Consider the following 24395-nt stretch of genomic DNA (forward strand, 5'->3'; position numbering starts at 1 on the left):
GTGCAGTGTGAGTGTGTCCAGTGTGTGTGTTTTATTCTTACTTGTTTGTTTAAAATAAATGCACTGTTGGTTAAGGGCTGTAAGTAAGCATTTCACTGTAATGTCTGCACCTGTTGTATTCGGCGCATGTGACCAATAAAATTTGATTTGATTTGATTTGTCCAGTGTGAATGTGTGTGTGTGTGTCTGGTGTGTGTGTGTGTGTGTGTGTGTGTGTGTCCAGTGTGTGTGTGTGTGTGTCCAGTGTGTGTGTGTGTCCAGTGTTTGTGTTCAATGTGTGTGTGTGTGTGTGTGTGTGTGTACAGTGTGTGTGTGTCCAGTGTTTGTGTGTGTGTATTTGTACAGTGTGTGTGTGTGTCCAGTGTGTGTGTTTAGTGTGTGTGTTTGTCCAGTGTGTGTGTTTGTGTGTGTCCATTGTGTGTGTGTGTGTGTCCAGTGTGTGTGTATTTGTGTGTCCAGTGTGTGTGTGTGTGTCCAGTGTGTGTGTGTCCAGTGTATGTGTGTGTGTGTGTCCAGTGTATGTGTGTGTGTGTGTCTGGTGTGTGTGTGTGTGTGTGTGTGTCCAGTGTGTGTGTGTGTTTGTCCAGTGTGTGTGTGTGTTTGTGTTTGTGTGTCCAGTGTGTGTGTGTGTCCAGCGTGTGTGTGTCCAGTGTGTGTGTGTGTCAGTGTTACCATGGTTATTATTTACAGGGACACTGAGGAGTCAACATGAAGAACCCAAAACCCTGGATAGAGGGGCTCAGTGAATGTGGAGTGGAATGTGTACAGGTGGGTCAGTGTGTCAGAGGAGACTCTGTAGAAGGACAGAGTGCCGGCTGGCCAGTCCAGATACACTCCTACTCTGTGGGAGCCGGAGGAGGGGACGTCTATGATAGTGGACTTACTATTGTGACAGGCAGAGTAACGGTTGTCAGAGCAGAACAGACTCCAGGACTTGTCATTACATCCAATCAGACAGTCATCACCCCTTCCTCTCCTGTTGATTCCTTTATATGCCACTCCTATATCAACCCTGATCCCACTCCACTCTACCTCCCAGAAACAGCGCCCAGTCAGACCCTCTCTACACAGCACCTGTCTACAGTCCTCAAATCTCTCTGGGTGATCAGGATACGGCTGCTCCTCTCTCCTATGTGTCACCTTTCTGTTCTCCTCAGACAGAGAGAGGAATCTGTATACTGTGTTTGGGTCCAGTGTGAGATCACAGACATCTGATGGATGAAACCAGACACAATATTAGAAATCATCATCATTCACATTAGAATGTTAAGTCACTTTTCACTAATTCATTTAATGTAGATGTTTCTAGGTATCAAAAGGAGAAGTTAAGGTAACTTGAGACTTGTTGAATGATCATATGTTATACTGTATGGTAATATAAAACACACTTATTCCCATTAATTACTCACACACACACACACACACACACACACACACACACACACACACACACACACACACACACAGACAAACTGAACACACACACACATCCTGTATGCATGCATGAACACACACATCCTGAACACACACACACACACACACTGGAAACACATCCTGAACACACACACATCTTCATGCATGAACACACACACACATTTTCTAATGTAACAGGAACATGCCACACACACACAGACACACACATTGTCAAAGCAACTCTTAGTAAACTTTGGTGTCCCTGATTTGTGCTTCTGTAGAACTACAGCTGATATTTAATATGACCAAGTAAGTAATGATGGTGGTCTTTGACTTTGACTTCACTTGAATTAAGACTTATTCTTAGTCATATTCTTCACAGCAGTCAACACTCACATTTTCTAAGTCCAGGTTTCATTGTGTTCTCTCCACCATGTTCCACACTGTAGCGGTAAGCAGAAGAACAGACAGTCATTGAGGGATACAAATGAACTCACACACACACACACACACACACACACACACACACACACACACACACACACACACACACACACACACACACACACACACACACACACACACACACACACACACACACACACACACACACACACACAGTCAGCATATAACTTTGTGTGTGTCTAGTGTGTGTATGTGTTTGTTTGTGTGTCCAGTGTGTGTGTGTCCAGTGGTTGTGTCTTAGTGTCCATTGTGTGTGAGTGTGTGTGTGTGTCCAGTGTGTGTGTGTGGGTCCAGTGTGTGTGTGTGTGTGTCTGTGTGTGTGTGTGGGTCCAGTGTGTGAGTGTGTGTGTGTGTCCAGTGTGTGTGTGTGTGTGTCCACTGTCTGTGTGTGTGTGTGTTTGTGTGTGTGTCCAGTGTGTGTGTATCCAGTGCGTGAGTGTGTGTGTGTGTGTCCAGTGTGTGTCCAGTGTGTTTGTGTGTGTGTCCAGTGTGTTTGTGTGTGTGTGTGTGTGTGTATGTGTGTGTCCAGTGTGTATGTGTGTGTGTCCAGTGTGTGTGTGTGTGTGTCCAGTGTGTGTGTGTGTGTGTGTGTGTGTGTGTTTGTGTCCAGTGTGTGTGTGTCCACTGTCTGTGACACACACACACACTCACACACACACACACTGGACCCACACACAGGACACACACACATACACACACACACACACACACACACACACACAGACACACCCACACACACAAACACACACACACACTGGTCACACACACACAATGGACACACACACACACACACACACACAGACACACACACACACACACACGCACACTGGACCCACACACACACACTGGGGACACACACACACACTCACACACACACACACTGGACCCCCCCCCCCACACACACACACACACACACACACACACACAGTCTTTATATAACTTAGTCCAAGTGGTGGTCAGAATGTTTGTCTTAACTAGCCTGATAACTCCAACATGTCTGATATGAACATTGACATAAACCCTCTACATACTTGAGTTTCTGCAGTCTGCAGTGTGGATCCTCCAGTCCAGCAGAGAGCAGTCTGACTCCTGAGTCTCCTGGGTGATTGTAGCTCAGGTCCAGCTCTCTCAGGTGTGAGGGGTTTGACTTTAGAGCTGAGACCAGAGAAGCACAGCCTTCCTCTGTGACTAGACAGCCTGACAGCCTGCAAAGAGTCAAATCATATTAAAAACACACTGCTATTCTTTGGTGGTGAAAATAGTGGCAGTATATTTTTTTCAACATATTCAGATATATCAGCATCCTGAAACCTGACATATCTATTCATAAATTAATGTATCATTATTAGAAATTACCATAATATTGCTTGTAGAGAGAAACATGTATAGTACAAATATTTGAGTAGACTGACCAGAGCAGTTTAAAAAGCAGTATCAGTCAAAAGACAGACAGTGAGGTATCATATTTAGATTGTATTGACTATACAGTCCACACCATATCTATTTTGACAGTGAAGCTAACATTTTAAATGTGGCTCTATACTCCAGCATTTTGGATTTGAGATTAAATGTTTCATATGATGTGACAGTATATAATGTCACCTTTTATTTGAGGGTATTTTCATACATATCTGTTTCACCGTTTAGAAATGAAAGCACTTTATGTATCTAGTCCCCCCATTTGAAGTCATAAGTATTCTGACCATTTCACTTATAGTGTATTAAAGTAGTCAAAAGTTGAGTATTTGGTCTCAAACTCGTTGGTTGCATTTGCAGTTTGTTTTGGTTGTGTTTTGGGTTATGTTTTGTCCAATAGTAACTGAATGGAGGATGATGACTGGAGTAATTTTCTGTCTAAGTGAGTAGATAACATGTTTCTAAACACTACTAAATTAATCCTGATGATGACATGATTTAGAAAAATCATGAATTAATTATTAATAATAATTAGTGAGAGAGTTACAGAGGCTACAACAAAATATGCTAACCTCTCACCATTAACATCACATAAAAGGTGACATTCTGTACTGTCACCTAATATGAAACATTTTATCTCAAATCCAAATTGCTGGAGCATAGCACCAAATGTAAAAATGTAAGCTTCACTGTCCAAACACATATGGTGTGGACTATGTGTGCCTGGTAAACACATGTGGATCTGGTGAACAGTTATCACTTGTTGACCAACTACAGGAATACTGACCTCAGAGTCTCCAGTTTACAGTGGGGATTCCCCAGTCCAGCAGAGAGCAGCTTCACTCCTGAATCCTTCAGGTCATTGTTACTCAGATCCAGCTCTCTCAGGTGTGAGGGGTTTGACTTCAGAGCTGAGACCAGAGAAGCACAGCCTTCCTCTGTGACTAGACAGCCTGACAGCCTGCAAAGAGTCAAATCATATTAAAAACACACTGCTATTCTTTGGTGGTGAAAATAGTGGCAGTATATTTTTTTCAACATATTCAGATATATCAGCATCCTGAAACCTGACATATCTATTCATAAATTAATGTATCATTATTAGAAATTACCATAATATTGCTTGTAGAGAGAAACATGTATAGTACAAATATTTGAGTACTGACCAGAGCAGTTTAAAAAGCAGTATCAGTCAAAAGACAGACAGTGAGGTATCAGATTTAGATTGTATTGAGTATACAGTCCACACCATATCTATTTTGACAGTGAAGCTAACATTTTAAATGTGGCTCTATACTCCAGCATTTTGGATTTGAGATGAAATGTTTCATATGATGTGACAGTATATAATGTCACCTTTTATTTGAGGGTATTTTCATGCATATCTGTTTCACCGTTTAGAAATGAAAGCACTTTATGTATCTAGTCCCCCCATTTGAAGAAGTCATAAGTATTCTGACCATTTCACTTATAGTGTATTAAAGTAGTCAAAAGTTGAGTATTTGGTCTCAAACTCGTTGGTTGCATTTGCAGTTTGTTTTGGTTGTGTTTTGGGTTATGTTTTGCCCAACAGTAACTGAATGGTGGATGATGACTGGAGTAATCTTCTGTCTAAGTGAGTAGATAACATGTTTCTAAACACTACTAAATTAATCCTGATGATGACATGATTAAGAAAAATCATGAATTAATTATTAATAATAATTAGTGAGAGAGTTACAGAGGCTACAACAAAATATGCTAACCTCTCACCATTAACATCACATAAAAGGTGACATTCCGTACTGTCACCTAATATGAAACATTTTATCTCAAATCCAAATTGCTGGAGCATAGCACCAAATGTAAAACTGTAAGCTTCACTGTCCAAACACATATGGTGTGGACTATGTGTGCCTGGTAAACACATGTGGATCTGGTGAACAGTTATCACTTGTTGACCAACTACAGGAATACTGACCTCAGAGTCTCCAGTTTACAGTGGGGATTCCCCAGTCCAGCAGAGAGCAGCTTCACTCCTGAATCCTTCAGGTCATTGTTATTCAGATCCAGCTCTCTCAGGTGTGAGGTGTTTGACTTCAGAGCTGAGACCAGAGAAGCACAGCCTTCCTCTGTGACTAGACAGCCTGACAGCCTGCAAAGAGTCAAATCATATTAAAACCACACTGATATTCTTTGGTGGTGAAAATATATTTTAAAAACATTTTCAGATACATCAGAGTCCTGAAACCTGCCATATCTATTCATATATGTATATATACAGTACCAGTCAAAAGTTTGAACACACCTACTCATTCAAGTTTTTGTTTAGTTTTTTTAAAACTATTTTTTACATTGTAGAATAATAGTGAAGACATCAAAACTATGAAATAACACATATGGAATCATGTAGTAATCAAAAAGGTGTTAAATTAATCCAAATATATTTTATATTTGAGATTCTTCAAATAGCCACCCTTTGCCTTGATGACAGCTTTGCACACTCTTGGCATTCTCCAAACCAGCTTCATGAGGTAGTCACCTGGAATGCATTTCAATTAACAGGTGTGCCTTCTTAAAAGTTAATTTGTGGAATTTCTTTCCTTCTTAATGCGTTTGAGCCAATCAGTTGTGTTGTGACAAGGTAGGGGGGTATACAGAAGATAGCCCTATTTGGTAAAAGACCAAGTCCATATTATAGCAAGAACAACTCAAATGTCACGATTTCCACCGAAGTTGGTGCCTCTCTTCGGCGGCTTTTCGAACTACGTTTCTTTTTCTATTGGTTTTGTCTTGATTGTACACACCATCACGTTATGATTATTTCCCTATTTAACCCTCTGCTTCCCTCATGGTTTTGTGCGTGATTGTTCTTTGTTTGGTGTTGTATACTGCTGTGAGCTGTTATGTTTCCCTGCGTGGAAATTAGATTTATTGTTTTTCAGAGTAAAGTTCGTTATTTACTCAGTTCTGTGTCCTGCGCCTGACTCCGTCCTACCGCTGCACACTGACACCTGACATCAAATAAGCAAAGACAAACGACAGTCCATCATTACTTTAAGACATGAAGGTCAGTCAATACGGAACATTTCAAGAACTTTGAAAGTTTATTCTGCTGCAGAGGATAAGTTCATTAGAGTTACCAGCCTCAGAAATTGCAGCCCAAATAAATGCTTCACAGAGTTCAAGTAACATACACATCTCAACATCAACTGTTCAGAGGGGACTGTGTGAATCAGGCCTTCATGGTCGAATTGCTGCAAATAAACCACTACTAAAGGACACCAATAAGAAGAAGAGACCTGCTTGAGCCAAGAAACACGAGCAATGGACAATACACCGGTGGACATTTGTCCTTTGGTCTGGAGTCAAAATTGGAGATTTTTGGTTCCAACCGCCGTGTCTTTGTGAGAAGCGGTGTGGGTGAACGGATGATCTCGGCATGTGTAGTTCCCACCGTAAAGCATGGAGGAGGAGGTGTTATGGTGTGGGGGTGCTTTGCTGGTGACACTGTCTGTGATTTATTTAGAATTTAACCACACTTAACCAGCATGGCTACCACAGCATTCTGCAGCGTCACGCCATCCCATCTGGTTTGCGCTTAGTGGGACTATCATTTGTTTTTCAACAGGACAATGACCCAACACACCTCCAGGCTGTGTAAGGGCTATTTGACCAAGAAGGAGAGTGATGGAGTGCTGCATCAGATGACCTGGCCTCCACAATCACCCGACCTCAACCCAATTGAGATGGTTTGGGATGAGTCGGACCGCAGAGTGAAGGAAAAGCAGCCAACAAGTGCTCAGCATTTGTGGGAACTCCTTCAAGACTGTTGGAAAAGCATTCCAGGTGAAGCTGGTTGAGAGAATGCCGAGAGTGTGCAAAGCTGTCATCAAGGCACAGGGTGGCTATTTGAAGAATTTCAAATGACAAATGTATTTTATTTGTTTAACACTTTTTTGGTTACTACATGATTCCATAAGTGTTATTTCATAGTTTTAATGCCTTCACTATTATTTTACAATGTAGAAAATAGTAAAAATTAAGAAAAGCCATTGAATGAGTAGGTGTGTCCAAACTTTTGACTGGTACTGTACATAAATGAATGAATGTATCATTATTAACAATAGATAACATGTTTCTAAATTAATCATTGTGTGTGCGTGTGTGTGTGTCCAGTGTGTGTGTCCAGTGGGGGGGTGTCCAGTGTGTGTGTGTGTGTGTGTGTCCAGTATGTGTGTGTGTGTGTGTGTGTGTGTGTGTGTGTGTGTGTGTGTGTGTGTGTGTGTGTGTGTGTGTGTGTGTCCAGTGTGTGTGTGTCCATTGTGTTTTTGTGTGTGTGTGCCCAGTATGTGTGTGTCCAGTGGGGTGTGTCCAGTGTGTGTGTGTGTGTGTGTGTGTGTATGTGTGTCCAGTGTGTTTGTGTGTGTGTGTCCAGTGTGTGTGTGTGTGTGTGTGTGTGTGTCCAGTGTGTGTGTGGTCATTGAGTGATACAGGAATACTGACCTCAGAGTCTCCAGTCTGCAGTGTGGATCCTCCAGTACAGCAGAGAGCAGTCTGACTCCTGAGTCTCCTGGGTGATTGTAGCTCAGGTCCAGCTCTCTCAGGTGTGAGGGGTTTGACTTCAGAGCTGAGACCAGAGAAGCACAGCCTTCCTCTGTGACTCCACAGCTTGACAACCTGACAGAGAGATCATCATGATTTCACAAACACTCTTAATTTAACACCAGTAGTGTAGAAGGACAATGGCAGATGCATTTGGTTTATTCTCTTAAACAACATATATATTAATCTTCTGTCTCCTAGAATTGTATGGTCATATTGTTATACTAATATGAACATCAATGCATTGATTCAATATGTTTCTCAATATATATTATATACATATTATAATACATATATTTCTCTAAACTGAATATTTCTTCCTGATGATTAGTACTTAAATGTCATTTTATGTACTCACAGAGCAGCTCTGGAGGCTTTGACCACTGGCAGCAGCCTCAGAAGACCTTCCTCTGATCTGGAGTATTTCTTCAGGTCAAACACATCCAGCTCCTTTTCTGAAGTCAGCAACACAAAGACCAGAGCTGACCACTGTGCAGGTGACAGTTTGGCTTCTGAGAGACTTCCTGAGCTCAGGTAGCTTTGGATCTCCTCCACTAGAGAATGGTCATTCAGTTCATTCAGACAGTGGAACAGATTGATGCACCTCTCTGGAGAGGGATTCTTCCTGATCTTCTCCTTGATGTACTTGAGTGTTTCTTCATGGCTCTGTGAGCTGCTTCTTGTCTTTGTCAGTAGACCTCGTAAGTACTTCTGATTGGACTCCAGTGAGAGGCCCAGAAGGAAGCGGAGGAAAAGGTCCAGGTTTCCTGTCTCACTTTGTAAGGCTTTATACACAGCACTCTTGTAGACAGTAACTTCAGTAACTTGCGGTTCGGCCATTAGATTCTCATTGTTGTTGATGAATGAGAGGAACACATATACAGCAGCCAGAAACTCCTGAATGCTCAGATGCACGAAGCAGTACACCTTGTCCTGGTACAGCACACATTCCTCTTTAAAGATCTGTGTGCACAATCCTGAGTACACTGAGGCTTCATTGACATCAATGCCAGCCTCTTTCAGGTCTTCTTCATAGAAAATCAGATTGCCCTTCATAAGCTGTTGAAAAGCCAGTTTTCCCAGTGACAGAATGCTCTCTTTATTCCAGTGTGGACCTGTCTCTTCTTTCCCAAGATACTTTTCATTCTTCTGTTTGGTATGAAACACCACAAGGTGTATGAACATCTCAGTCAGAGTCTTGGGCATCTCTTCTCTCTTATGTTTCAGCATGTGTTCAAGGACCATTGCAGAAATCCAACAGAAGACTGGAATGTGGCACATGATGTGGAGGCTCCTTGATGTCTTTATGTGTGAGATGATTCTGCTGGCCAGGTCCTCATCACTGAATCTCTTCCTGAAGTACTCCTCCTTCTGTGGGTCATTGAACCCTCGTACCTCTGCCACCTGGTCAACACACCCTGAAGGGATCTGATTGGCTGCTGCAGGTCGGGTAGTTATCCAGAGGAGAGCAGAGGGAAGCAGATTTCCATTGATGAGATTTGTCAACAGAACATCCACTGAGGTTGACTTTGTGACGTCACAACAGATCTTGTTCTTCTGGAAGTCTAAGGGCAGTCGGCACTCATCCAGACCATCAAAGATGAACAGAACTTTGTACTTGTCGTAGTTGGAGATTCTTGATTTTTTGGTTTCCATTGAGAAGTGATTGAGAAGTTCAATCAAAGTGTGTTTTTTCCCTTTCATCAAATTCAGCTCCCGAAAAGGGAATGAAAATACCAATTGGACATCCTGATTTGCTTTTCCTTCAGCCCAGTCCAGAATGAACTTCTGCACAGAGACTGTTTTTCCAATGCCAGCGACTCCCTTTGTCAGCACAGTTCTGATAGGTTTGTTTTGTCCAGTTAAGGGTTTGAAGATGTCGTTACATTTGATTGCCGTCTCTGGTCTTGCTTGTTTCCTGGTTGTTGTCTCAATCTGTCTCAGCTCATGTTCATTATTGACCTCTCCTGTTCCACCCTCTGTGATGTAGAGCTCTGTGTAGATCTTATTGAGAAGTGTTGGGTTTCCTTGTTTAGCGATCCCCTCAAATACACATTGAAACTTCTTCTTTAGATTAGATTTGAGTTCACGTTGAAGAATCACAGCACGCTCATCTGAATCTAGAAACAACACAGAGGATATTAATATTACGTCTGTTTTAATGCCTACACTATTGTAGGACTGTTATAAATTTTTAAATAAAAGTAATCTATTCTCTTAACTGACTGTATAAATGTGTACATGTTTTCATAATGTCTGATTATATTATTATTATTCGGTGTTACTGATGGTATCTTTAATGTTGTCTATCTCTCTCTTCCTCGCTCCTCTTCTCTCTGTCTAAATTAATCACTTGATGAGGTCACTAGGTGTTGTGTTAAGGCTGCTACAATATCATTGAGTTACACAGCTACTTTAGCTGTTCTTTAGCTACAGCTTTTAAATGTTCTAAAACAGCATTCAACATGAGGCAGACAGCTCTTACTTTTCTCCAATGTGTCAGCAAGCTCCTTCTGGTTCATTTTCCTCAGGACGTGCAGTGTGATCTTCAGAGCCCCCTCTCTGGCACTGCTCTCCTGCTTCTCATCTTCAGCGTCCACCACTTCCTTATCCTGCTTCTGACTCTCAAAGCCTTCTGGGAGTTCTGGACTAAGAATCCTCTTGAACATCTTTAGCTCATTCTTCACAAATGTTATAATATTCTCTTCAAGCAACTGAAATAATTCAAGTAAATAAGTTATGCACACATTAACGAATTAACACATTAATGAATGATTGACAGAACAACTTTACTTGAGGTAAACAAAAACAAATGTACATAACAGGACCACATACACTGAATATGGAGGCCAGGTCTGTTTGATGACTCTGGGAAGACTGACCACTGAGAATCTCTGACTCTGATCTCTCCTGTTGGTTTCTGTGGACAAAACATGAGATTACATTTCCTCATCCAGGGAGTGCACACACACTCACACACTCACACACACACACACACACAGGGAGGGAATGTTGTGTTAGTTTAATATTGTTTCAGGACTATGGAAATTGAAAAAAGGATTAGCCTATGGATTATGAAAACAACAAAAATAAATGGTAAAATGGGAGAGGAGAAATGACTGGAGACAGTGTTGTTTAACTCACTGACCATGACCCATGAGTTCTTCTTACCTTTGTTCAGTAGAAGAGTCTCCCTCTCTAAAGGATATAGGACGTTCCATAGACCAGTCACTCTTCATGGAGACACAGCTGGGTACAGGGGAGGCTGGTCTCTCCTGCTTGATTGGACTTCAACACAACAGAGACAAACATTACATCTCTCATCTACTCTGAGCTCAGATGGGGAAACAAGAGTTTCATTCCAAAACGCTATATATCCATTTTCAGAAATGTTGGTAAATTAGCTTTTATTGTTTAAAGAAATGATTAAACCACTACAAGGCTTTATAAAGGCGTCTAAAGTGGGCAATTTCCACTTTCAAATGTCAGACTTGATTTTCCCTGAGGAAAAATTTATGAACCCCTACAGAAAATATCCCTTAATTATAATCCACCTAAAAATACACATTTGCTATTGCTGCAGGATTATGTTCCTGCTGTGAGAAACAGGGTCAAATTAAGATATGGCATCTGTAAATGCATTCATCTTAAGGTAGCTAGGTGAGACAACTACGTATCACAGTCAAATATACAGGATACGAACATTACATTCCAGCTAAACAATGGTTTTAAATCACATCTCAAATCTACAATAGTTATATTGAAGGTACATACAGTGGGGAGAACAAGTATTTGATACACTGCCGATTTTGCAGGTTTTCCTACTTACAAAGCATGTAGAGGTCTGTAATTTTTATCATAGGTACACTTCAACTGTGAGAGACGGAATCTAAAACAAAAATCCAGAAAATCACATTGTATGATTTTAAAGTAATTAATTTGCATTTTATTGCATGACATAAGTATTTGATCACCTACCAACCAGTAAGAATTCCGGCTCTCACAGACCTGTTAGTTTTTCTTTAAGAAGCCCTCCTGTTCTCCACTCATTACCTGTATTAACTGCACCTGTTTGAACTTGTTACCTGTATAAAAGACACCTGTCCACACACTCAATCAAACAGACTCCAACCTCTCCACAATGGCCAAGACCAGAGAGCTGTGTAAGGACATCATGGATAAAATTGTAGACCTACACAAGGCTGGGATGGGCTACAGGACAATAGGCAAGCAGTTTGGTGAGAAGGCAACACCTGTTGGCGCAATTATTAGAAAATGGAAGAAGTTCAAGATGACGGTCAATCACCCTCGGTCTGGGGCTCCATGCAAGATCTCACCTCGTGGGGCATCAATGATCATGAGGAAGGTGAGGGATCAGCCAAGAACTACACGGCAGGACCTGGTCAATGACCTGAAGAGAGCTGGGACCACAGTCTCAAAGAAAACCATTAGTAACACACTACGCCGTCATGGATTAAATTCCTGCAGCGCACGCAAGGTCCCCCTGCTCAAGCCAGCGCATGTCCAGGCCCGTCTGATGTTTGCCAATGACCATCTGGATGATCCACAGGAGGAATGGGAGAAGGTCATGTGGTCTGATGAGACAAAAATATAGCTTTTTGGTCTAAACTCCACTCGCCGTGTTTGGAGGAAGAGGAAGGATGAGTACAACCCCAAGAACACCATCCCAACCGTGAAGCATGGAGGTGGAAACATCATTCTTTGGGGATGCTTTTCTGCAAAGGGGACAGGACGACTGCACCGTATTGAGGGGAGGAAGGATGGGGCCATGTATCGCGAGATCTTGGCCAACAACCTCCTTCCCTCAGTAAGAGCATTGAAGATGGGTCGTGGCTGGGTCTTCCAGCATGACAACGACCCGAAACACACAGCCAGGGCAACTAAGGAGTGGCTCCGTAAGAAGCATCTCAAGGTCCTGGAGTGGCCTAGCCAGTCTCCAGACCTGAACCCAATAGAAAATCTTTGGAGGGAGCTGAAAGTCCGTATTGCCCAGCGACAGCCCCGAAACCTGAAGGATCTGGAGAAGGTCTGTATGGAGGAGTGGGCCAAAATCCCTGCTGCAGTGTGTGCAAACCTGGTCAAGACCTACAGGAAACGTATGATCTCTGTAATTGCAAACAAAGGTTTCTGTACCAAATATTAAGTTCTGCTTTTCTGATGTATCAAATACTTATGTCATGCAATAAAATGCAAATTAATTACTTAAAAATCATACAATGTGATTTTCTGGATTTTTGTTTTAGATTCCGTCTCTCACAGTTGAAGTGTACCTATGATAAAAATTACAGACCTCTACATGCTTTGTAAGTAGGAAAACCTGCAAAATCGGCAGTGTATCAAATACTTGTTCTCCCCACTGTATTAGTAATCATTTCTGATGAAAAAACACAAATGTGATTTTCTTTTCTCCTATATAGCGTTTTGGAATATAAATTATTAAACAATATTGTCAGCTCAGCTCTTGTCTTTGGTGTCATGTTCCTCAGAGAGACTCATTTTAGAGGCAGGGCCCCCCTCCTCTCTCTCCCCAGAGAGACTCATTTTAGAGGCAGGGCCCCCCTCCTCTCTCTCCCCAGAGAGACTCATTTTAGACCACTGACCCCTAAACAGAGATGCAGCATGTTGGTTATGGTGAACACAGTGACAACTAATTATTGAACGTACATTATTCTCTTTTACTCATGATCTCTTAGAAATAAAACATTTACTAACAGACACATCCAAACAGTCAGGTGATTTAATGCAATTACTTTTCTAGCCCAATGACTACTCAAAACCCACCAACAAGGCCTGAAAACTAGGCCAAAACATAGCCCCTGATAGGCCTACATGTTATTTCAGACAGCCTCCAGTAGCCTGGGCAAGATGTAGGCAAGATGTAAGCTGAATGATTTAGCAGCTTGCTTAGTTCAAATTGACAGATTCATTTATTTAACATGAATAGCAAGATGATGTTGAGGTAGGAAGTGCTTCTGTTGCCCAGTAGCCTGCTGGAATAGGCTACTGAGGATGGGGTCGTAATTTCAATCAATGAATCAAATATTAATAATATGGATATAAACTAAATAGGCATATGCTTGTCAACATCAGCCAGGTTATTTTTTTTACCTGTAGCTCTCTCCCTCTCTCTCTCTCTCTCTCTCTCTCTCTCTCTCTCTCTCTCTCTCTCTTAATCTCCCTCTCTTTCTCTCTCTCTCTTAATCTCCCTCTCTCTCTCTCTCTCTCTCTCTCTCTCTCTCTCTCTCTCTCTCTCTCTCTCTCTCTCTCTCTCTCTCTCTCTCTCTCTCTCTCTCTCTCTCTCTCTCTCTCTCTCTCTCTCTCCGCCACACCTGCTGTCTCGACATATGAATGCTCGACTATGAAAAGGCAACTGACATTTACTCCTGAGATGCTGACCTGTTGCAACCACTATAACCACTGTGATTATTATTTGACCCTGCTGGTAATCTATGAACATTTGAACATCTTGAAGAACGATCTGGCCTTAATGGGCATGTACTCTTATAACCTCCACCCGGCACAGCCAGAAGAGGACTGGCAACCCCTCAGAGCCTGGTTCCTCTCTAGGTTTCTACCTAGGTTCCTGCCTTTCTAGGGTGTTTTTCCTAGCCACAGTGCTTCAACATCCGAGCATGCGCTGTTCGGCACGAGACGACCGTTAGAGCCAATGGCGTGTTTCTGCCAATGACCTTCAAATCAAATTATATTTCTCACATGCGCTGAATACAACAGGTGTACACTTTACCGTGAAATGCTTACTAACAAGCCCTTTCCCAACAATGCAGTTAAAAAGTAAGAAAAATTTGCTAAATAAAAAAAGGAAATAGTAACACAATGAAATAACAATAATGAGGCTATGTTACGGATACAGGTATCCTGTGTTTTTGTGTGTTTCTACTCTTTCTGCCCTAATTACAGGTGTCCTGTATGTTCCTGATTGGTGGTCGTTGAGGTGTCTGCTGATTGGACCAATCAGTGAACATTCCTGTGAATAGCACCACCTGTTACTCGTTTTGTTCAATCACACATTCCATTTTATAAACACCAGACTTGTGTTTGTTGGAAGAGAGAGATTTTTGCCATATGTGAGTGTGGACACGGTGGTGTCCTGTGTGTTGTGTACGCACTAAGTTGTTGGTTACCCTATTGGTAACTTTGTTAGAATCTATTTCTTTATGTGAGTGTGGACACGGTGGTGTCCTGTGTGTTGTGTACGCACTAAGTTGTTGGTTACCCTATTGGTAACTTTATTAGAATATATTTCTTTACCTGAGTGTGGATACTGTTGTATCCTGTGTACTTATTTAATTGCTGATTATCCTGTTTAGTAGCTTTGTGTGTTTTTGGGAAAAGGGGAGTTTAAGCTAGTTGCCCTTGGGCGTACATTACCCGTAGGAAGAAATCTGTCTATAAACACTAGTTAGACCTGAGCGGACCACCCACTGTATTTTTGTATGGTAGCAGTAGCCTAGCGGTTCTTGAGGCAGGCAAGATCAGTTTAGGGGGTTTTACACTATTGTTTCATTTCTTGGGTCCTGCTCAGCCCTTTTTCCCAAACCCTTACCGTGTGTTCAGAAATAAACACTTTATGTTTGACGGTAGTTCATGGTTGTTGTGTCATTTTTGTTCTCACTGTTCCATGCCACACTTATAATTTACATGAATTTATGTTACGGTTTCTCATGTCCATCCACCCTAGATGTTTAGAGCCACGGGGTTCGTAACATAAAGTGGGGGCTCGTCCGGGATATATCCCATGCTACTCATGTAAATTAGTTAGTGGCTGGTTCAGTGTTGAGCTTGGCAGCTGTAACTACCTGTTTTTTTTGTAAACGTACACTTTGTGAACGTACACTCTGAGTTAGTCAGTGGATTGTTCAGAGTTGGCGTACGTCCTATGTTGCCAGTAAAAGGTGTGACATTTATAATGGGCAACGATATTGCCGGAGGAAAGGTAATACCCATATTGGAGGTATTGGATAAAAGTGACCAGTCTCTCTCCGAGGAGCTGGCACAGGGTTATCCAGATGTGTTCCCCGCTTGTGCTGTCACACGTGCTCAAGCACGACAAGTGGGTGACTTGATAGATTTGTCGAACACGATTCTATTCAGAGAGTGTGACCCAGAGGATAGCTCGGGCGCTACCTCTGGTAAGCTGGTGCAGTCTGACCAACAGCCCAGAGAAAGGAAGAAGGATGTGGAACTTGTTGCTGAGGCAATACAGTTACCAGTTACTCGTGAGCAGCTGATCGCTAACCAACAGGTTGATATTAGCCTGGCTAAATGTTTTTCTAGTGTTGTCTCAGAGGACGAGCTAAAGAAGAAAAACATGGCATATTTCATTGATGGTAATCTCCTCATGCGTAAATGGACATCCCATGTTGACGCTGGCGGAGATTGGAATGCTGTTTACCAAATAGTGATTCCTACAGCCTTTCGACCAAATGTTTTATCCCTCGCTCATGATCACCAGTGGTCCGGACATCTGGGAGTCACCAAGACTTATGATCGTGTTTTGCGAAATTTCTTTTGGCCTGGCTTAAAACAAGATGTGGCTCAGTTCTGTCGGACTTGCCACACCTGTCAAGTAGTTGGGAAACCGAACCAGGTTATTTCCCCCGCGCCTCTTTGTCCCATACCGGCCATAGGTGAACCATTCGAACATGTGATGGTTGATTGTGTTGGACCATTACCAAAAACAAAATCTGGTAACCAGTTTATGTTGACAATTATGTGTGTGGCCGCCAGGTACCCAGAGGCCATTCCTCTGCGAAGAGGGGTTGGATAATGTGTTGGCAGATGCTTTGTCTCGTGTTTGATGATCTAGGTTTTTTTTGTTATCCCGATAGGATGATTTGTGAATTTGGGTGTTGTGATGGTACGTGTCGCAAACCATTGTGGTTTGCTCTTTTAAGGGTGGGAGTGTTACGGATACAGGTATCCTGTGTTTTTGTGTGTTTCTACTCTTTCTGCCCTAATTACAGGTGTCCTGTATGTTCCTGATTGGTGGTCGTTGAGGTGTCTGCTGATTGGACCAATCAGTGAACATTCCTGTGAATAGCACCACCTGTTACTCGTTTTGTTCAATCACACATTCCATTTTATAAACACCAGACTTGTGTTTGTTGGAAGAGAGAGATTTTTGCCATATGTGAGTGTGGACACGGTGGTGTCCTGTGTGTTGTGTACGCACTAAGTTGTTGGTTACCCTATTGGTAACTTTATTAGAATATATTTCTTTACCTGAGTGTGGATACTGTTGTATCCTGTGTACTTATTTAATTGCTGATTACCCTGTTTAGTAGCTTTGTGTGTTTTTGGGAAAAGGGGAGTTTAAGCTAGTTGCCCTTGGGCGTACATTACCCGTAGGAAGAAATCTGTCTATAAACACTAGTTAGACCTGAGCGGACCACCCACTGTATTTTTGTATGGTAGCAGTAGCCTAGCGGTTCTTGAGGCAGGCAAGATCAGTTTAGGGGGTTTTACACTATTGTTTCATTTATTGGGTCCTGCTCAGCCCTTTTTCCCAAACCCTTACCGTGTGTTCAGAAATAAACACTTTATGTTTGACGGTAGTTCATGGTTGTTGTGTCATTTTTGTTCTCACTGTTCCATGCCACACTTATAATTTACATGAATTTATGTTACGGGTCTCATGTCCATCCACCCTAGATGTTTAGAGCCACGGGGTTTGTAACAGGCTATAAGGAGTACCAGTACTGAGTCAATGTGCAGGGGTACCAGGAAGTTGAGGTAATAACTAGACTATATACAAGGAGTACCAGTACTGAGTCAATGTCCAGGGTACCAGGTAGTTGAGGTAATAACTAGACTATATATAAGGAGTACCAGTACTGAGTCAATGTGCAGGGTACCAGGTAGTTGAGGTAATAACTAGACTATATACAAGGAGTACCAGTACTGAGTCAATGTGCAGGGGTACCAGGTAGTTGAGGTAATATGTACATGTAGGTAGGGGTAAAAGTGACTAGGCAATCAGGATAGAGATTACATCTCCTCATCCAGGGAGTGCACACACACACACTCACTGACACACACACACACACACACACACACACACACACACACACACACACACACACACGGAATGTTGTGTTTGTTTGATAATGTTTCAGGACTATGAAAATTGAAAAGTATTAGCCTATGGATTATGAAAACAACAAAAACAAATGGGAAAATGGGAGAGGAGAAATTACTAGAGACAGTGTTGTTTAACTCACTGACCATGACCCATGAGTTCTTCTTACCTTTGTTCAGTAGAAAAGTCTCCCTCTCTAAACCGTATAGGAAGTTCCATAGACTGGTCACTCTTCATGGACACACAGCTGGGTACAGGGGAGGCTGGTCTCTCCTGCTTGATTGGACTTCAACACAACAGAGACAAACATTACGTCTCTCATCTAATCTGAGCTCAGATGGGGAAACATAAGAAGAGTTTCATTCCAAAACGCTATATATCCATTTTCAGAAATGTTGGTCAATTAGCTTTTATTGTTTAAATAAATTATTAAACCACTACAAGGCTTTATAAAGGTGTCTAAAGTGTGTAATTTCCACTTTAAAATGTCAGACTTGATTTTCCCTGATGAGAAATGTATGAACCCCTACAGAAAATATCCCTTAATTATAATCCACATAAAAATGCACATTTGCTATTGCTGCAGGATTATTTTCCTGCTGTGAGAAACTAGGTCAAATGAAGATATGGCATCTGTAAATGCATTCATCTTAAGGTAGCTAGGTGAGACGACCACGTATCACAGTCAAATATACAGGATACGAACATTCCATTCCAGCTAAACAATGGTTTTAAATCACATCTCAAATCTACAATAGTTATATTGAAGGTACATATTAGTAATCATTTCTGATGAAAAAACACAAATGTGATTTTCTTTTCTCCTATATAGCACTTTGGAATATAAATTCTTAAACAATATTTTCAGCTCACCTCTTGTCTTTGGTGTCATGTCCCCCAGAGAGTCTCCTTTTAGAGGCAGGTACCCCCTCCTCTCTCTCCCCAGAGAGACTCATTTTAGAGGCAGGGCCCCCCTCCTCTCTCTCCCCAGAGAGACTAATTTTAGAGGCAGGGACCCCCTCCTCTCTCTCCCCAGAGAGTCTCCTTTTAGAGGCAGGGACCCCCTCCTCTCTCTCCCCAGAGAGACTCATTTTAGAGGCAGGGCTCCCCTCCTCTCTCTCCCCAGAGAGACTCCTTTTAGAGGCAGGGCCCCCCTCCTCTCTCTCCCCAGAGAGACTCCTTTTAGAGGCAGGGCCCCCCTCCTCTCTCTCCCCAGAGAGACTCCTTTTAGAGCACTGACCCCTAAACAGAGATCCAGCATGTTGGTTGCGGTTAACACAGTGTTCTCTTTTATTCATTATCTCTAAGCAATAAAACATTAACTAACAGACACATCCAAACAGTCAGGTTATTTAATGCAATTACTTTTTCTAGCCCAATGACTACTCAAAACCCACCCACAAGGCCTGAAAACTATCCCAAAAAATGTGCCCCTGATAGGCCTACATGTTATTTCAGACAGCCTCCAGTAGCCTGGGCAAGATGTAGGCAAGATGTAAGCTGAATGATTTAGCAGCTTGCTTAGTTCAAATTGACAGATTCATTTATTTAACATGAATAGCAAGATGATGTTGAGGTAGGAAGTGCTTCTGTTGCCCAGTAGCCTGCTGGAATAGGCTACTGAGGATGGGGTCGTAATTTCAATCAATGAATCAAATATTAATAATATGGATATGAACTGAATAGGCCTATGCTTGTCAACAACAGACAGGTTATTTTTATACCTGTGGCCTAATCTGGCTGACTGTTACCCTCGCTCTCTCTCCCTCTCCGTCTCTCTCTCTCGCTTTCTCTCGCTCTCTCTCGCACTCTCTCTCTCGCTCTCTCTCTCTCGCTCTCACCTGCTGTCTCGACATCTGAATGCTCGACTATGAAAAGGCAACTGACATTTACTCCGGAGATGCTGACCTGTTGCAACCACTATAACCACTGTGATTATTATTTGACCCTGCTGGTCGTCTATGAACATTTTAATATTTTGAAGAATGATCTGGCCTTAATGGCCATGTACTGTTATAATCTCCCCCCAGCACAGCCAGAAGAGGACATGCCACCCCTCAGAGCCTGGTTCCTCTCTAGGTTTCTTCCTAGGTTCCTGCCTTTCTAGTGAGGTTTTCCTGGCCACAGCGCTTCAACATCCGAACATGCGCTGTTCGGCACGAGACGACCGTTAGAGCCAATGACCTTCAAATCAAATTGTATTTCTCACATGCGCTGAATACAACAGCTGTACACTTTACCGTGAAATGCTTACTAACGAGCCCTTTCCCAACAATGCAGTTAAAAACAAAGAAAAAGTAAATAGTAACACAATGAAATAATAATAATGAGGCTATAAGGAGTACCACTACTGAGTCAATGTCCAGGGGTACGAGGTAGTTGAGGTAATAACTAGACTATATACAAGGAGTACCAGTACTGAGTCAATGTCCAGGGGTACCAGGTAGTTGAGGTAATAACTAGACTATATACAAGGAGTACCAGTACTGAGTCAATGTGCAGGGGTACCAGGTAGTTGAGGTAATAACTAGACTATATACAAGGAGTACCAGTACTGAGTCAATGTACAGGGGTACCAGGTAGTTGAGGTAATAACTAGACTATATACAAGGAGTACCAGTACTGAGTCAATGTGCAGGGGTACCAGGTAGTTGTGGTAATAACTAGACTATATACAAGGAGTACCAGTTCTGAGTCAATGTGCAGGGGTACCAGGTAGTTGAGGTAATATGCACATGTAGGTAGGTGTAAAAGTGACTCGGCAATCAGGATAGAGATTATATCTCCTCATCCAGGGAGTGCACACACACACACTCACTGACACACACACACACACACACACACACACACACAAACACACACACACGCACACACACTGGACACACACACACACACACACACACACACACACACACACACACAGGGAGGGAATGTTGTGTTTGTTTAATATTGTTTCAGGACTATGAAAATGGAAAAAAGGATTAGCCTATGGATTATCAAAACAACAAAAATAAATGGTAAAATGGGAGAGGAGAAATTACTAGAGACAGTGTTGTTTAACTCACTGACCATGACCCATGAGTTCTTCTTACCTTTGTTCAGTAGAAAAGTCTCCCTCTCTGAAGTATATAGGAGGTTCCATAGACCGGTCACTCTTCATGGACACACAGCTGGGTACAGGGGAGGCTGGTCTCTCCTGCTTGATTGGGCTTCAACACAACAGAGACAAACATTACATCTCTCATCTACTCTGAGATCAGATGGGGAAACAATAGTTTCATTTTAAAACGCTATACATCAATTTTCAGAAATGTTCGTAATGTAGATTTTATTGTTTAAAGAAATTATGAAATGATGGGCTCCCAAGTGGCGCAGCTCTGTGCTTGATTGGTTCGATTCCAGGCTGTATCACAACCGGCCGTGATTTGGAGTCCCATAGGGCGGGCACAATTGGCCCAGCGTCGTCCGGGATTGGCCGGTGTAGGCCGTCATTGTAAATAAGAATTTGATCTTAACTGACTTGCCTAGTTAAATAAAGGTTAAATAAAAATAAATAAATGAAAGACATAGGTGTTTTTTCACTATCCAATCATGGCATGCGATTGTTCAATGACAGACATGTATTTGTTTAAAATCTATCACTTGATGGTTTCATTTCAGAGAGACAAATAATCATGTTTTTGTGCAAAATGTTATATATCTGCCTCACTCTCAGAGAAATAAGTAGTACTAATAGATTTTACACAGTAATAATATATATGCCTCACTCTCAGAGAAATAAGTAGTACTGCTAGGTTTTACACAGTAATAACATATATCTGCCTCACTCTCAGAGAAATAAGTAGTACTGCTAGGTTTTACACAGTAATAATATATATCTGCCTCACTCTCAGAGAAATAAGTAGTACTGCTAGGTTTTACAAAGTAATAACATATCTGCCTGACTCTCAGAGAAATAAGTAGTACTGCTAGGTTTTACAAAGTAATAACATATCTGCCTGACTCTCAGAGAAATAAGTAGTACTGCTAGGTTTTACACAGTAATAATATATATATCTGCCTCACTCTCAGAGAAATAAGTGCCTCACTCTCAGAGAAATAAGTAGTATTGCTAGGTTTTACACAGTAATAATATATATCTGCCTCACCCTCAGAGAAATAAGTAGTACTGCTAGGTTTTACACAGTCAAATGTGACCAACCGGCTCGATTTTATGTAGCAAAATTTGAAATTGTGTTTTTTACATTGGATAAAAGTAGAGACTCAGCTAGAAAAAGGTATATCATACACTATAGATGAGGAACAATTGGAAAGTAATTCTGCTTTGAAAGATGATAAACTTGTAACCTCAATTTTGAGAAAATGGCCTTTGAATGTTTTGGTACACCTACTGGAGAGCTCTTCTTTATCTACAGGGGTATTACTTTGGCAGATAATGTCACCCATCTAAATAAATAGTATATATATATATAGTTAACTAAATGTATGGTGTTTTGGATTATGTCAGTTTCATTGTTTGTTATGCTATAAATGGTTATTTTATGGTTGTAAGTGTTAAAATGAACTAGAAAATGTCATATTTTGCAATTCTGAGTAATTACTACTTTAGGCCAGCATCCGTCAACGAGAAAAATGTCACTTGAGGTGCCCCGAAAATAATATTCAAAAGTTCAGTCCTTGGACACAGAGGGGTTAAACACTAAAGTTACCGTCCATCTAGTGAAGAGAGGAGAACCGGACAGAGGGATGGTAGGTAGCCAGCATCCGTCAACGAGAGAGGGAGAAGCCCTCCACGGTATTTAACAGGTGGAAGAAACAACCAGGGAGCTCCATCGGTCCACAAGAAATGCAGGCAGCCGGTGATGATGTAGTGGTAGCTAGGATAACTAGGATGCTGCTGGTAGAGTAGCTAGCTTAGCTAGCTGTACCGACTAGCTTGGCTAGCTAGCAGGTCGTTCGTCTGTCCATCGAGGATGATGACGAATCCGGTGAACCACACAATTAAACAAGAATAGCGAGTGAAAAGGATCTGGCTACACTCATACTGTCACTGATCATTACGCAAAAAAAGCAAATTGAACAATAAACTTCGGTGTCTCAACACTGTAACGAACTCCGTCGTTATTCCCCAAGATCAACTCAGACTACTCTGCGCGTAACTGGACAATATGCTTGGCGCCAAACCGTACGTGGACGCGGACAGTTCTGTACGGGGACGCGGACAGTTTCAGAACGCGGACATGAGCAGAGCAACACAATAAACTAATCCAAGTCTTTAAAGTCAGTTACATTAGTATTATTATGTAAAACAAAAATGATTCGTTTTTTAAAACAATATTTTGAGATCTGGGCCCATATCCAAAAAGCATCTCAGAGTAGAAAATGTGTCGTATAAGTGCTGAGAATAAAGCCATTTTAGTCCTACTCTTATGGGTATAATTTAAAGCTATGCATGAAGCCTCTTTATTCATAAGTGTCCCACCTAGTTGGCAGATATTTAGGACACCTCATGAGCTGTACTAACCAGTTAAGAGTTACCAGCAGGTGTCTTGATAATAGAAACATGCAGCGAGTCAGTGGTTCCTGTGCAACATGTAGTTGCTTTGGAGCAGTGGTGACCTGTCATTCAGGGCAGAGCCCCACCTGTTTAGCAGATGCTCTTACCCAGAGCGATTTACAGTAAGTGCATTCATCTTAAGATAGCTAGGTGAGACAACCAGATAATACAGTCAAATATACAGGATACGAACATTCAATTTCAGCTAAACAATGGATATATAGCGTTTTGCAATAATAATAATAATAATGATATACATCTAAAATCTATTAATTAAACATCTGAGAACAGTAATATTGAAGGTAACCATAAGCAACCATTTCTGATTATTGTGGTAATAGCATTTAGGAAAGAAACTCTTAATAATTCTTAAACAAAATTGTCATCTCACCTCTTAGCTTTGGTGTCATGTTCCCCAGAGAGACTCATTTTAGAGGCAGGGCCCCCCTCCTCTCTCTCCCCAGAGAGACTCATTTTAGAGAACTGACCCCTAAACAGAGATCCAACATGTTGGCTGTAGTTAACACAATAATTCTTGAATGTAAATTGTTATCATTTATTAATTATCTCTTATAAAACATTTACTAACAGACATATCAAAACAGTCAGGTGATTTAATGCAATCACATGAATATGTAGTTGTGACATCTCTTCTCCATGTTAACTGTCAATAATAACAATAAGTTACTTTTTTTTTTTTTTTTTTTGGGGGGGAATGGATCAGCTTAATATTGCAGATAGATTGTATCTTCTATCAATGTAATTGTCTGCATCACTTCCAATCCCCCATGTTTTTTTTATATTTTTTATATTTTTATATATATACTCCCCTTTATTACT

The 24395-nt window shown here is 41.6% G+C and overlaps 1 protein-coding gene across 1 annotated transcript in view; it reads right to left on the reverse strand.

Moving 5' to 3' along the window:
- Positions 1–650: 650 nt before the first annotated feature.
- The window catches only part of LOC311119971 (NACHT, LRR and PYD domains-containing protein 3-like), a 33799-nt gene continuing 10054 nt past the window's right edge, over positions 651–24395 (reverse strand). Inside the window, exons 3-15 of the mRNA XM_084194613.1 lie at positions 23947–24045; positions 21091–21207; positions 18872–19240; positions 18168–18284; positions 11050–11166; positions 10714–10798; positions 10364–10592; positions 8248–9998; positions 5255–5442; positions 4082–4255; positions 2939–3083; positions 1810–1849; positions 651–1211 (exon numbers count right to left, since the gene is read on the reverse strand). Of these exons, the coding sequence (XP_084050739.1) occupies positions 685–1211; positions 1810–1849; positions 2939–3083; positions 4082–4255; positions 5255–5442; positions 8248–9998; positions 10364–10592; positions 10714–10798; positions 11050–11166; positions 18168–18284; positions 18872–19240; positions 21091–21207; positions 23947–24029 (3942 nt within the window). The 5' untranslated portion in view covers positions 24030–24045 and the 3' untranslated portion in view covers positions 651–684. The remainder of the gene's footprint in view (positions 1212–1809; positions 1850–2938; positions 3084–4081; positions 4256–5254; positions 5443–8247; positions 9999–10363; positions 10593–10713; positions 10799–11049; positions 11167–18167; positions 18285–18871; positions 19241–21090; positions 21208–23946; positions 24046–24395) is intronic.

This window comes from Coregonus lavaretus (assembly GCF_964263955.1).
Source record: "Coregonus lavaretus genome assembly, contig: HAP1_SCAFFOLD_625, whole genome shotgun sequence".
Classification (NCBI taxonomy): Eukaryota; Metazoa; Chordata; class Actinopteri; order Salmoniformes; family Salmonidae; genus Coregonus; species Coregonus lavaretus.